The 15,384-nt window shown below is 40.9% G+C and overlaps 1 protein-coding gene across 2 annotated transcripts in view; it reads right to left on the bottom strand.

Annotated features, from left to right (window-relative positions):
* The window catches only part of LOC311277848 (uncharacterized protein), a 250,745-nt gene that overhangs the window by 41,566 nt on the left and 193,795 nt on the right, over positions 1–15,384 (bottom strand). Inside the window, exon 2 of one of the 2 annotated variants that reach the window (XM_084388299.1) lies at positions 773–889. The exons of the other annotated variant lie outside the window; for it this stretch is intronic. Coding sequence (XP_084244425.1) covers positions 773–830 — 58 coding nt within the window. The 5' untranslated portion in view covers positions 831–889. The remainder of the gene's footprint in view (positions 1–772; positions 890–15,384) is intronic. 2 annotated transcript variants of the gene reach the window in all.

Here is a 15,384-nt window from a genome sequence, read left to right as displayed (position 1 = left end):
ATTCATTAGGATCCAGACAGAGATGAAGCTAGAAGCGACCAAACACCTCCACGTTTTCCCTATTTAAATACAGAGTAGTTACACGACCAAGTATGGTGACACAAAATAAAACGTGGCACTTTTCTAAGCGGGTAAAAAGGATAACTATAATGTATGGCGGAATAGCACTTGGGACTCGGGAGCACTTTGACTCGGCGCAGTAAAAAGTCACGTTGGTTCTAATGACAGAAGAGGATTTTTCAGGCGTGACTTTTTACTGCGCCGAGTCAAAGTGCTCCCGAGTCCCAAGTTTTATTCCGCCATATATTATAGTTTTCTTTTTACACGCTTAGAAAAAAAGCCACGTTTTATTTTGTCACCATACTTGGTCGTGTAACTACTCGTGTAACTGTATTTAAATAGGGAAAACGTGGAGGTGTTTGGTCGCTTCTAGCTTCATCTCTGTCTGGATCCTAATGAATGAACTGGGCTAAGCTAAGTGCTATCAAAGTGTCGCCGCGCGCCAGAGCGATTGAGTGCACGCACTGAGACGAGAGAGGTATGTATCAACTCGTCTTAGTTAAGGGAATAACAGTTTAATATGAAAAATCGGTGAAGTATCCCTTTAAAAAAGGACAAACGAGAAACAAAGAAAAAAAGTTCATTCTTAATTTAGCAAAAATCTAGTTTACTTCTGAGTCTACTAGTATATAGTTTGGATGTAAAGTTATATGTCAGTTTTCATCTTAATGTTCCTCATCAGTCATTAAAGAGAATGAAGGAAAACACCAACCTATTTGTTCCTCTGTATCTTCATCTTTTATTCTGCAGGGTTCTTCCTTAATCTCCATCTTTACAATAGTATGTCCGTAGTTTCTCCTGGAGTAATTCCTCCTGCTTGCTGCTTCTCCTGTGGGAAGATGGGAATATTCCCCAGCATTTAAACTCTCATGAGCGGCTGTGGGAGCTTCACTGACTTAAGGAGTGAATTGTGGTCGTTGTTGCTCATTTAGCAGATGATCATCACACTTACAATCTCTCTCAATTATTCAGGTGCAAATGTTCGCTCAAGTAATAATTTTAAAACTATTCATGATTTAAGTTTTAACTTCAAATTCCAACTCACCTGGCTGATTTTTGAGATACTACTGTATATATTGAGGTATAGTTTGTCATAGAATAAAAACCATCATAAGCTTAGCTGAAATCCACAGATGGCCATGTTCTCTAAAATCAACTAAGGCCCATGAAGGTTTAGGGAAACTCAGCACTGGTCAGTGTAGATCCATTCCAACCCACATTAAATACACCTGGACCAGTTAATCAAAGTCATCAGGATTACTAGAAATTACTAGCTCCATTCAATTTCAGTCTGTCTCTCAAAGTTACGTCAGACCGACGAATAGGAATCTCGCTTAGAGAGACAATCTACTTTGAGTGTAACTAAACAAGCCAATGGACATTGGCATGCAATGATTTGTAGAAGCTGCTCTGCCACGCAGTGCGGGTATATAATGAGCAGCAGGAGCAATTGCATCTTCAGCTTTTCGCTTCTGAGCCAAGCCCCAAGCCGCAACCCGGCCTCCCAGCGGTGGTACAGTAACGTCTCCATTCCCTCCTTCAGGGAACGAGGGTTACATACGTAACAGAGACGTTCCATTTCATTTGGACTCTCGACACCTCTCGCACCTATAGATTGTTTGTTTTGTTATGAAACAGGTACTTAATTTGTTGCATTTTCTTCTTGGTACGGTTCGCTTTCACAACCTTTCAAAGCTTACCAAAATGTGTTCATGCAAGTGACTGTCCTCTTATGGTCAGCGTTTCCTCTACATCACTTATCAAGATGATTGACAAGTTCGCTCCATGAGCTTATTGTGGCTTTATTTGTAACTGTCGAGACACGCAAACACTATATGAATGTAGCCTTCTTTCCTGCTGTTAAATTATATACTACATTCATATTAATACTACAACAAATTCAAATGTGCCCAGACACAAGAAAACACCATTCGAATGTTTTAATGGGACATCGCACATTTTGTATCGTATTAACATTTCGTCCAGACGGATCCGGGAGCCTGAAACCTCTATTTTTTTAAACCGGGTCCAAGTAAATCTGAAAACGACACCCTTGCGTTTTCATGTACAGCCAATCCGTATATTTTGTGAAACGATGATATCACCCTGATATCCTTTATATTTAGCACCCTGCGTGTCGACCCTAGTCAGACACCAGTACCCCACGCAACAACAACTGTGGACTACATGCTTGTGTTCATTCTGCAGAAGCTACTGAGCCTCTTTTATTTCTTTATTTATTATTTACTTGAATGTATTTTTGTTATTTCCTTATTTCTTTATATTCCGATTAAGACATTTTTACCAGGCCATTTATGGTTGTTTATTATTCAATAAAGATCTTGGTTTAAAAAAAGAGCAGAAAATATAAGCTACTGAGCCTATTACTATTGTTAACAAGGTCCAAGTCTTCTCCATTTTTAGTCCATCTCTGTGGCAAAATTACAGTGCCACATACTGGTCTGGCATGCATACTACATCGTTTTGAATCGGTTTCAGTGGTTTCGTGTGTACGCAGTTATTTCTTGAGACAACGTGTTTATGGAAATTACAAGAGAGAAAAAAGATCGGATAGGGAAAACTCTGGCTTCGTGTGGATGTGGCCTTAAGTGTCAGAATGGCTGTATGCGGGGAGGGTGTGAAACATCATGAATAATGCAGTGATTCACATCTGAGGAGACAAAGACCCTCCCCTGGGAATATCAATGGGGAATGTGACAGAGGGAACTATAGAGAATGAATGTGAGGAGACTTCATGATTGAATATATTGTTTGTAGCTTATTTACAAAATCAAGTTTAAGTTAAAACAAGTAATCTGAAAATACATTTTCTTAAAAATGTTGACGTTGTTTAGACGTTAGCCATCGTTCAAAAGTCAAGAGACATTTAGGGAAAAAGCCTGCCTGAAAAATTGGGAAACGCTGATGGCGTTACAGTAATTTCACATATTATACAAAATGCATGTTTATCACAAGGTTGAATCCAGTAATTCATTAGTCAGCTAATTATTGATGCTTTTCTTTTTTTTAACCAAATTTTTGTCAAAATACAAGGCATAGCCTAACCACAGTGTAATTTAAATAACAAGAAACCTTCTTTCATATCTACTAGATAGCAGCTGTAAAACTAAACTAGGCATGTCACTGCTGAATTGCCACAGACACAGAACATATCTACTTTTCCTGAGCAATTTCATCTTCTCTAAGTGATGTTTGTCAGAGTCCATATTATGAGAGGAATCGCCTCTTTGTCGTTCTTCAAATATTACAATAGAAAAACATCTGGTGCAAAAAAAAAACTTCAATATCTTAATGCATCAAACACTTCAACCTCGTGTTGTTTGTGTCATATAAATGATGATTTAATGGACCATCTTGTATGACAAATGTTTTTTTTGTTTGTTTGTTTTTTTTTTTTTTTTTTAATCCTCAATTTTAAGTTTTAGAATACAGAATGGGGCATTAGTGTGGAATTTTTTTTTTCATACTTATCCAGACACTAAAATGAAATTCCACACTTGTCTGTACTGTGAAATCAAACTATTTACATGTAAGTGATGATCTGAACTACAACATTTACTCACTTAGACACCTTCGGGCAATGCTTTTTCTTATGAGTCAGTAGATTAGAGAAGAAGGTGAAACTATTCCCACATGAAGAGCACTGGTGCGGCTTCTCTCCAGTATGAATTCTCTCGTGATCTTTCAGGTTTCCTGACTGAGTGAAACTCTTTCCACAGTGTGAACACTTGAACGGTTTCTCTTCAGTATGAACTCTTTGGTGTCTTTTTAAGTTGCTGGATGTAATAAAGCTCTTCCCACAGTCAAAGCACACATAAGGTCTCACACCCGTATGAACACGCTCATGCACTTTTAAAGAATTCGGATGTGAAAAACTCTTTCCACAAAAAGAACAAAAGTGAGACTTCACAGCATGAACTATAAGGTGTTTTTTTAAGTTTGATTCCACAACAAATGTTTTATCACACTGATCACAGCTGAATGATCTCAATCCAGAGTGAGTAAACAGATGATCATTGAGATATCTTTTGCGATTGAAACTCTTTCCACACTGAGAGCATGTGAACGGTTTTTCTCCAGTGTGAATTCTCATGTGTATATTTAGGTTTCCTTTCTGAATGTAACTCTTTCCACACTCAGAGCAGGTGAAAGATTCTTCTCCAGTTTTTAGAGCTTGTTTTTGTGTGAAACACTTCTCCGTCTGTGAAATGATGTTTCCATCTTCATTTTTGAAATGATGAGGGTTTTGAAACTGATGCTGTTTGTCTTCATTCACTTCCATCGGGTCTAAAATCAACATATTACATTTTCAAAATTCAAATAAAGAAGGAAATATTATGGTGGCCGAGAGAGCTCAACTCAACGCTGCAACTGAAGAAAAAGCATGCAAATAGAAAAAACATCCGCAAATTAAGAAAACATTTTCATCAGTTTTACAACACATGTGTGCTCCAAATACTCACAATACAACAAAATAGAGAAACGCACTGTTGTGAACTTTTGCAGTGCGTTTCTGTATTTGGTTTTTAGCGCGTTTCTCTGTTTTGTTGTGTTGTGAGTATGTGGAGCACACATGTATTGTAAAACTGATGAAGATGTTCTGCATGTTTTCTTCTGTTGCAGCGCGTTGAGTTCTCTCAACCACCATAAAATATGACAACAATATGAAATATACTAGGTAAGTCAAAATCAAGCAAAAATGTTGTCCTTTTTTCAGTTTCATCTTAATGTTCCTCATCAGTCATTAAAGAGAATGAAGGAAAACACCAACCTATTTGTTCCTCTGTATCTTCATCTTTTATTCTGCAGGGTTCTTCCTTAATCTCCATCTTTACAATAGTATGTCAATAGTTTCTCCTGGAGTAATTCCTCCTGCTTGCTTCTTCTCCTATGGGAAGATGGGAATATTCCCCAGCATTTAAACTCTCATGAACGGCTGTGGGAGCTTCACTGACTGAAGGAGTGAATTGTGGTCGTTGTTGCCCATTTAGCAGATGATCATCACACTTACAATACCTCTAGGTTATTCAGGTGCAAATGTTCGCTCAAGTAGTCATTTAAAACCTATTCATGATTTAAGTTTTAACTTCGACTTCCAACTCACCTGGCTGATATTGGAATTGCTCTATCTTGAGTTATAGTTTGTCATAAATTAAAATCGATCGGATTTTATTGGGGCCCAAATTCGGTGGTGCACATAATGGACACAAACGGATGACACAGTTTTCAAAGTACACAGTCAAACTAGTTACTCCACTCCTTTACGGCGAAACTCTCCGACTGGCACAGAGAAGTTTGTGTGAAGGTTACATGAAGATTTTGTCCTCGTCTCCTCGACAGGAACAGGAAAACAGTGCAATGCTGAAATAAGTGATGCGTCACACACCAGAAAATGGCCGACAAATCAGAGGCATGAAAGCTGGCGTTCTCTCTCCTTTAACAAGTTGAAATGACTATTTTCGGCATAGAACCGCCTGAAAATACTCAGATGCTGTTTGACTCTTCTTGGTCCTTGAATCCCGAGAAATAATAGAGAAACTCTATAGTCCTTTCCGGCAAAACATTAAATGACGGCTGCTACGATGATCAGAGCAGACTTAACGCATTTAGTCTTTAAACACACAGAAAAACATTCCTGTTGTCACAACATATATATTAATATATCTGATATATATTTTGAGTATTACACACAGTCTTATTCACAGAGAGAAATTTGATCCTACCCTGAACTGCATCTAATATCCATTCATCCATCAGTCTGTCATAATATTTTGTCTGAAAACTGTGATGAAACAAAGAACATAAAAGAAAGATTCTTCTGAAACAGGATCACTGCGGTATGCCATACTGGTATCAAACCAGTATGCCAGTTTGCGTGTGTGTGGTAATGTCAGATGGATGAATGGATATTAGATGCAGTTCAGGGTAGGATCAAATTCTTCTCTGTGAAAAATAAAAGAACACCGCCTATGAGGTATCCGCCTATCAGAAAAATCACTCTTAGTCACTCAGGCTAGCTACCACCAGAGCTTGAAATTCATTTCACACAAAATGTCCTGTTAGCTCGCGAACTCAGTGAATTACTCCTCGTTTGTATTTCTTTCGAAATGGTGAATTATTGCATGGCCCGCCAGTCCGCCCCAGCTCGAGCCAGTCCGGGCTCCTCGTCCACGACAGTCCGCAGCAGCCGCCTCCTCTTCCTCCATCAGCCTCAGCTGTTCTTCGCTGTATTGCGGCTCGTAAAAGTAGTCACGAACATCTGATTCGAGCATCAGACTTTTGAAATCCTCTTCTTCCATATCATATTGAGTACCTTCCACCATTGTCGTAACTTCACATCAGGCTCGACAGCGCCTGTTAGCTTAGCTTCCAAACAAGATGGCGGATATTGCTTTTTTAGTTTCTGCAAGTGAAGTCCCACCCACTGATCTGTAATAGGTCTGTAGCGTGAGTGGGTCCCACCCCCTGGAAAAATGAGGAATGAGTGTTTGTAACCTCAACCCCTCTACAAAGATATGGGACTTCCTGCTTAGAATGCACAAAATGACGATTTTTACATCATTATAAGCAGGAACCGCAACACTGAAATCCATATTTCTCCCTTCTCCGGGGAAAATGAGAGAAGAATGCACGACCATTCAAAAATATGACTGGGTTTCTAATGATACAAAGCTTAATGCAAATGGCTGAAGTGTCCCTTTAATATTTCCAAAATTATTCATAAATAATGCTTTTTTTTACTCAAAATTAGATGCCTACTCTCAGATAAATGAGGCCTACAATTAATCAGATGCAAATATAAATATAAAACCAGCCCTAATTGAAAGATAACAAGTTGACAAAAAGATTGAATCCAATATTGGGTGATAATATAGTATATTGAGAGATTTATAAGCTATATTTTGTAGGCCTGTCAATTTTGACCGTGAACACCACAAGTGTAACAAGGTGACAAACCCAAGGTGAAGTCCATACACAGCCTGAGGTAGGGAAGCGTCCCACCGCCCCATAAGCAGCAAATTGGGGGTAATAGGGTCAGGATCTGCTACATCAGATGATATTCCTCTGAGACGGTGTGATCTTTCAGAACAACTTGGAGGGCAGCCTTGACTGATTTAATTTCCCTTTCCCATACACCTCCGAAGTGAGGTGCGTGAGTTGGGTTGAATTGGAAGGACATTTTTTGTTTGGCTAGTTGCTCTTGGAGTGATGGTTCCATTTTGGCAAAGGCTTGAGAAAGCTCACGCTCTCCCCCCTTGAAGTTGGTGCCTCTGTCGCAGATGATCTCAAAGGGCTTTCCTCTCCTTGCTATGAAGTGTCTGAGGGCTAGTAAAAATTAATCTGCATCCATGCTGCATAAGTCGAGATGTATGCATCTTGTAGTGAGACACTTAAATATCATGCCCCATCTCTTTTCTTGCCGTCTGCCAATTTTGACTACATAGGGACCAAAACAAATCAACTCCCGTGGACCAGAATGGAGGTTGGTTAATTCTCAGACGGGAAGCAGGCAGGTCTACCATTTTAGGTACAATGGGCTTGCCACGCCATTTCCTACACTCAGCACATTGTCTCTGGTAATTTTTTCTCTTTGTCTGAGAACCCAATAGGTTCGTCTTATGCCCGTTTCACACATACTCCATTTGCAGTGCGTATGCGGTGCGTATTTTTTTCCGCACCCATGTTAACAGGTTAGAGCTTTCACACTGCACACGGTTTCAGTCCGGCGATCCATTCCAGTTGCGGTGCGCGTACAGCAGTGCAGAGATCGTTTCCTCACGGGTCTCTTTTCGCTGTTCTGCAAATGCTGAATTAAAGTGACAGCGCATGTTTCGTGGTCAAAATGAACACAGATTGACCTGAAAATGTAGTAATTTCACCATAAATGCGTTTAATTAAAATGTAGTAATCTCACCATAAATGTATTTAATTTAAAAAAAAAAAAATTCCAGTCATCTTTTTTACTTTAAGACCTGGGTAAAGCAAGGAAAACTACAATTTACCTCAACAAGGCTACATAATGAACAACACTTGTCTCATTCGTGGAGGTGGAAAAACAAGTTCTTTGTGACATGCAAGATTTATTGTATTAAAGTTTTAATGCAAAAGAAAAGGAATGAGAGTCGGCTGTTTTTGTAAATTTTAAGTTTTAATATAAAATGTTTGCGATTTTAATACAAGTACATGGTTAAATATTTGACCACTTGCTTGATCGACTTAATATATGATTATTTAGAAGTAATGCATTGAATAATACGTTGTTTAAATTGTGCTTAAACGTGAATACGTTTATTAAAGAGTGTATATGTGTACAAAGAGAATCGCAATGCTGACAAATATATATATTTTTTTTGTTACTGATAACTTCTGGATTTGAAATACAAATAGTGAGTATGTGCTTGTGGTACAGCCGCGGATCAGTTACGCACACTGAAACGCAGCATATGTGAAAGCACTATAGCGCGTGCTGCTCCTGTGCCGCATAAGCACTGCAACACGCACCGCATACGGACTGCACACGGAGTATGTGTGAAACGGGCGTTAGCTCTGCGAAGACTCTTTCTGGACCTGCATACATTAGGCGGTTATCAAAGTCTTGGATTAACAGTTTAGTTATGGGGTGTTCTGGTGCCAACACAATAGGGTGAAGTGCATCCTCTGGCAGTGTTGCAGCTTTGCGTAATCTACCACCCACTCTAATCAGATTAAGGTGAGAATCCAAAGTTGGAGCAAGGGAGTGAAATCAACTGTTTGAATGCACAGATTTATTGGCTTTAAGGGCATACACTTCCTTAGGAAAACTTTCAGTCTGTGCATGTCTAAGTACAGCAGTTTCAGTCTCTATACGTTCTGTGGCAGACATAGGGGGTGCTGCCGCCCCAGAGACTGAAATGTGGTCATGATGAGGTCGTCCCATGATTCAGAGTTTCTACATCAGGTAAAGAGGCATGACTGATTGTAACATTACCACAGAATGTAGATTTACGGAGTTCTTCTGAATCTTCTACTGGCACTGATGGGTGGATTGGATTGGTAGATGTGCAATCACATTGGGAACATTGCTAGCCCACTGCCTTATGTCAAAACCACCAGCTGCTAATAATGCTCTCATTTTGTCAATGAGTTTCTTAGCCTGATGCTGAGACTGAAGAGATTGTAAGCAATTGTCCACATAGAAATACTGCTGGACAGACTCAACTACATCTTCATTGTCCTCACTGTTGTCTCTGACATGTCTCTGGAGGGCATAAGTAGCGCAGCATGGACTGCAGGTGGTCCCAAATGGTAACACTCGCCATTCATAGATGTCTGGGTTGCGATCTCTTTCCATGTCTCTCCAGAGAAAGCGGAGCAGTGGCTGGTCTTCAGGTAACAGTCTGATCTGGTGAAACATGGCTCGTATGTCTCCACTTATCGCAACGGCATACTCTCTGAACCTGAGCAGGACTCCCAGCAGTGGTGGACCAAGAGTGGGACCAGGGAATAGATTATCATTTAGGCTGATTTGATTGTAGGTGAAAGAACAATAGAAGACTACCCGGGCTTTGTCATTGTGGAGCACAATGTGGTGAGGAATGTACCATGAATCACCGGAATTGTCAGCTTCTGGGTTGGTTATTCGAACTGCATAACCTGCCTCCTCAAGCTTGTGTGTCTCTTTGTCATGTACATTTGCCAGGTCAGGATTATTAACAAGGCGACGTTCTGTAGCTCTTAAAAGAGCTATGACAGCGTTTGGTGGTGCTTGGAGTTTAGCCGCGTCTTGCTTATGAAGTAATGGGGTAGTATAATGGGTTGCACCATCAACTGTAATGCACCGTTTTCTCCTCCAACATTGCAAATGCAGCTTTATATTGCCTGAAGCGGACTACTTCTTTCTCATTCCTTAGTGGCAGTAGGTCAAGCTGCCACAACCGCTCAACATGTTGACGTAACTCTTGCGTAGGAAGAGGGAATGTGGTGTGGAGGCATGAGCTTACATTTGAGGGTTGCTGGAGAAAGGTTGTTGGCCCTTGAACTGTCCAGCCAAGAAGAGTGTGTACTGCTACAGGACTTCCAAGCGGTCCCATATGGATTGGGCAGTTTGGTGTGATCAGCTGTGGATAATCTGATCCTATGAGTAGCAAAGGCTGCACTTTAGTGAAACATTTCAACGGGATGTCCCTTAAGTGACCATACCTTCTTTTCAGTGAGTTCATGGGACACGACTGTTTAGCCAGGTTGAGCTCTTCAGCTGTAAATACCCTTTGGATTTGAGGTTTCACATTTGGGTGTGATATCGCAGATACCTCAAAGGAGACTGCATTTGCTCTTAGCTGAACAATGTCTTGTCTTATTGTTCTGAGAGTCAAAGTTACTTATGACCCTCTCAAGCCTAGATGTTTGACTGCTGTTAGCAGAATAATTGTTCTTTCCGAACCATCATCTAACACAGCATGTGTGTCCATGAACCTTTTACCACTGCAAAGTCTTACTGGGACAACTTTCAACATCACTCTGCCTGAATGACTGGCCTGATCCAAGTAAACTTGAGAAGTGGCTGTGCTCACTGTGAGTATGCTTTGGTTTTCCGCAGCAACTGCAACTTCATGCAGAACAGACAGGTGGAGTCCTCCGCAGGTAGAGCAAGTTTTCTTGAGCGTGCAGCTGTCCTGTTTGTGACCTCGTCCACACCTCCAGCATTTATTTTGTTTTCTTAAATCCAGCTTCCTCTTTGTGAGTGGTTCAACTTACAAAAGGCTGCACAAGCATTGAGATAATGCTCATGGTTGTTGCAGTAGGGACAAAAGGGATTAAAGCGATCCCGCTTTTTAGCTGTAGCTGCCATTTTAGTGTCTGTGGGGGAGCTGGAGGACAAATTGATTACTTTAGGTTGTTCACTGCCTGTGAGAATTGTGGCTGCGTTGGCTTTGGGATATGAAAGAGGTTTCTGCTCTCGCCGAATGGGCTCTCTATGCACTGGCCCTGTTACACACCTAGATATTTGAATGGCTTGAGCCTTCCTTTCCAGCCACTCAGCAAATTCTGGCAGTGTGCAAGTCCTGGAACTGCCGCTCACAATGATGTGCTTGTTGAGACAGTACTCTATGAATGAGTCTCTATAATTGACAGGCAGTTTGGTCAGTAAAGTGTCAACGTGGGAGCCACACTGCAGTTTGTATCTGGAGGGTCCATCCATTGTGTTCAACATGCCCACCAGTGTGTTAACAGCTGCCAAAAAGTCTTCAAATCCCTGCACATCACCTGGTCGAATAGCTAGTTCATTGAGGATAGCTCTCAGCTCGCTCTGAATTAACTGTCTTGGTTGACAGTATCTCTGTTTAAGAGCTTGCATGGCACTGGTGTAGGGAAATGGGCTGTTGACATATCTCTTAGCTACCTGGTAAGCAGCGGGCAGATGTAGATGATCCAAAAGATATTTATAGTCCTCTGTTAGATGTCTGTGTGGGCCAAGGATTCTATCCAATCCTTTCTTGAGCATAAGAAAATCACTCTCTTTCCCTGAGGAGAAGACTGCCAGTTTTGGTTTGGGTATGCCATAGGAGGATGCAATGGCCAACATTTCCATCAGTCCAGGTGCCACAGGATTGACAGGATAATAATACTGTGGTTGTGGTACAGGACAAAGAGGTGGAGGCAGAGGCAGTGATTGAGGACGTTGAGGATGCATCGCTGGTTGCGCTGGAACAGGCTGGAGCTGGCACTATATGTTGGTATTGTGGCTGCAGTGAGGCTGGCGCAGATGGTACAGCAACTGGCTGACGTTGGGGTTGCACATAAGAATGCGCAGGCTGTACAGCAGCTGATTGATGCGGTGGCTGTATCTGAGGATAGGCCGGCTGAATAGGCTGAGCAGCTGTAGGATAAGTCTGATCGTCGGAGTTCAGCAAATGGTCTCTGAGGCTGAGGCCCTGGCAGGGAAGATACACAAGCTATATTAGGTGCATGTATGCTTGGTTGCGACTGCAGCTGCATGGAGGGCTCGTGGTAAATCGTTTCCTCATACTGTGGGGACGATGCTACAGTCACAGAGGGTTCTAATCCAGTGTTATTGACTTCAATGTGAGGAAGACTCTCGTAGTGTCCGTAAGCAGGAGATCTAGATGCAAAAGATGCCTGTCTTGCACTGTCCATTCTGATTTGAAGCTCACTGCTTAAATCTTTCCACTGGGCCTCTAAAGGCGGACATACACTGTGCGAGGTCTGTGCGATTTCAGCAAGGAACCTACTCACACTGAACGAGTATATCGCATGCGATGTAAAGCCAAAGCTCAGGATTTATGTGCTCACACTGTACGGTCCGAATGTCGAGCTGCGACTTGACTGCTCACACTATACGTGTGAAATATGCGCAAATCAGCGCGATAAATCCTCGTGCCGGGTTGCGCCTATGGACGATATCAGCCTATCCAGAGATATTGTCAAAACAAGCATCAGCTATCAATATCAAGAAGATTTAGCATTTCCAATTTATATATTAAATTATTAGTAGACTAATATTATTGTATTATTATTATTATTATTATTATTATTATTATTATTATTAGGGAAGGCCTAGGCTACTTTTATTATTAAAGTGATAGGCTATTATAATTAAATTGCCACGCAACAATTTCATAGCGCATCACCGCATAACCAACGCGCTGTGAGGATAATAAAATATTACATAGAAGCTTACTTCTCCTCATCGAAAATTGTCTAAAACATTTAGGTCGATTACAATGAATTATATACATATAATTAATTATTAACAGTCTATGTCCGACCACTGCAATAATTCATCAATGAAAATTAAAAACAGCTTTATTTCAAAAACATTTTTTAACAATAAAAGAGGCAAAGTGTACATCGCAGGTGGCTTGGAAGAAGTGGGTAATGGTTAATCCATTTTGCAACACAAACTGGAGGTAAGCAACAGTTATTTGTAGCTTTGAACTACAGAACTTAAATAGGCCTATCTCCCTTTTCTTTCTTTTTTTTTGTTTTTATTGCTGCAGATGAAACTGTTTTCGCGCAGGCGCAGTGAGGGAAAAAACACTGCGTTTAGGGCAATCGGTTCGTAGCTCTGCTTCAACTGTGCGATATAGTCACGAGGAGCGACCAAAATTTCTAACATGCCAGAAATTCATCCGACCATCCGATTGCCAGTCGTGAGAGGTTAATCGCCTCTCGTTTCCCCCTGTACACTGTATGAACACTGCACGACAAACGACGCACGACAAAGCTGAAAATCGGCCCGACCCGAAAAAGAGTCGCACGAGTCAGAATTCGGCTCAAAATCGGACGAAAATCGCACAGTGTATGCCCGCCTTAAGTGATGCAGCTTTCCTGACTTGTAATCAGACCTTGATTATCTGGTTCAGGTGTGTTCAATTGGGGTTGGAGCTAAACTCTGCAGGACAGTGGCCCTCCAGGACTGAGTTTGGACACCCCTGCTCTAGATGTAGCCATAGCGCAGCTGATGTCCCGATCCGGCTCGAAAGACCAATTTGTGGGATATTCTGTGCGCAGTGGGATGGTTGGAACTCAACTGGCCTAATTCTTCAGTTAGAAAGAACTGCAGCTACTCCATAGTGAACTTCGGCCATAAAAGTCGAAGACAGGTTTGCGTGGATATTACACATAAAAGTGGTTTATAGTTATGAACGCACAGCAATACCACACAAGGAAAAAGACAAAGAAAATAAACAATGCCAGGAAACTCTGTATAACGTTGGTACTGGTTGGTACTATAAGTCACATAGTCTACTTACTATATATTCAAACACATACATATATAAACTAAATGTATTATACATTACTACGTCTTTACAGTGTTTTCCACTTGTTTATTGCACAGTATGTGGTATGAAGGTTTTAGCTGCGATCAGAGATGTAGTGGAGGCTAAACGCACGTAAACGCCGTTTACGCACCTCCCAAATTTCGGAAATAGCGTTTACCCACCTCCAAAGTGCGTTTATCCACCTCTAAATTTCACGTTATTTGAGCGGATTTTGCTTTTCCAGTGCGTGATCGTCGATCGGTACATGATTCGAGCATTTGGGCCGTTAACAACAGAGCAGAACGCGCAACAAACACAGAGCGGAACATTGAGCAGAGAGCGCAGCGCGCCGACATACACACACACACGGAACAAAGAGAACGGCGCACACACGGAGTGGAAAAGACACGCTCGTCAAATTACTAAACAAGCTGCGCGAGAATGAAACCTGATCGCCGAACACGGAGGGGCGGGACGGCATATTTTCGGCCTTTTCAATAGCAGCCGCAACAGGAACGTTTTTATTTTTATTTATTTTTATTCATTACAGGCACCTGGTTTAATGTAGGGACTAGGGAGCATGTCGAAACCCAACTGTACAAGAGATTCAGAGGGAATCAAGCCTGCACCAGGTTAAAGACTTTTCCCTCTACAGGGAAACACTGATCCACATTTTTCTGACATATTATAGACCAAACAACTAATCGATTAATCAAGAAAATATTCAACAGATTAATCGACAATGAAAATAATCCCAAATCCCTAATCATTATGTACAAGTGCATTGTATTTGAAGCCCTGGATATAAGCCTCCCTTCTCTATCTCTCTTAAATATTTCTGTTCTCTCTGTTTTGTCATTTAGTAAACTTGATAGATTTCAACCATATTATTCCTTCTTGAGTCTCTTTAACAAGAACTTAGATTAATGTATGAATTGAATAGTGATTGTGTGACCTATGATGAGGGAACAACCAGTGATACCCTTGGTAGTACCATCAAATGATAGCCTATAGCGATGTCATCAGGATACACATACACCGGTAGGGAGTGGCCCACCTTACCGGGTGACCACGTCGTGGTCCACCAGAATTTATAGTTTACCCACCTCTTTTTTTACCACTACACCTCTGGCCGCGATGCTAAATAATATAATGAACTTTATGCCACAAATGGAAATCATTGACTTATTTTTTTAATCATTCAATTCAATGTATTGTGTACAACTGTCTTCAAATTGCTGATAACTAATTTAGCTGATTCCTGCTTTCGACATTGACATTTGTTATGAATAACACAAGTGGTTATTATAGTTTGGTCTATTTTGGTATATTTACAGGTGCCCTCATTCTCTCAAATACCCTTTTAAAGCCCTTTACTGGCCAATAAATATTATGCATAAGTAGGGTTGGGAATCGTAAGACATTTTCCGGTTCCCATTCAATACAAATTATTAAAACAACTAATAAAAAATAAAAAAAATAGTAAGGGGAAAATGCACAATCCTTTTTGTGTTTATTTCTTATACTTGTCAAATGAGTT

Source organism: Rutilus rutilus (assembly GCF_951802725.1).
Source record: "Rutilus rutilus genome assembly, chromosome: 18".
Lineage (NCBI taxonomy): Eukaryota > Metazoa > Chordata > Actinopteri > Cypriniformes > Leuciscidae > Rutilus > Rutilus rutilus.
Note: the sequence above shows the minus strand (reverse complement) of the source record. Positions and strands in the feature narration are given on the sequence as shown.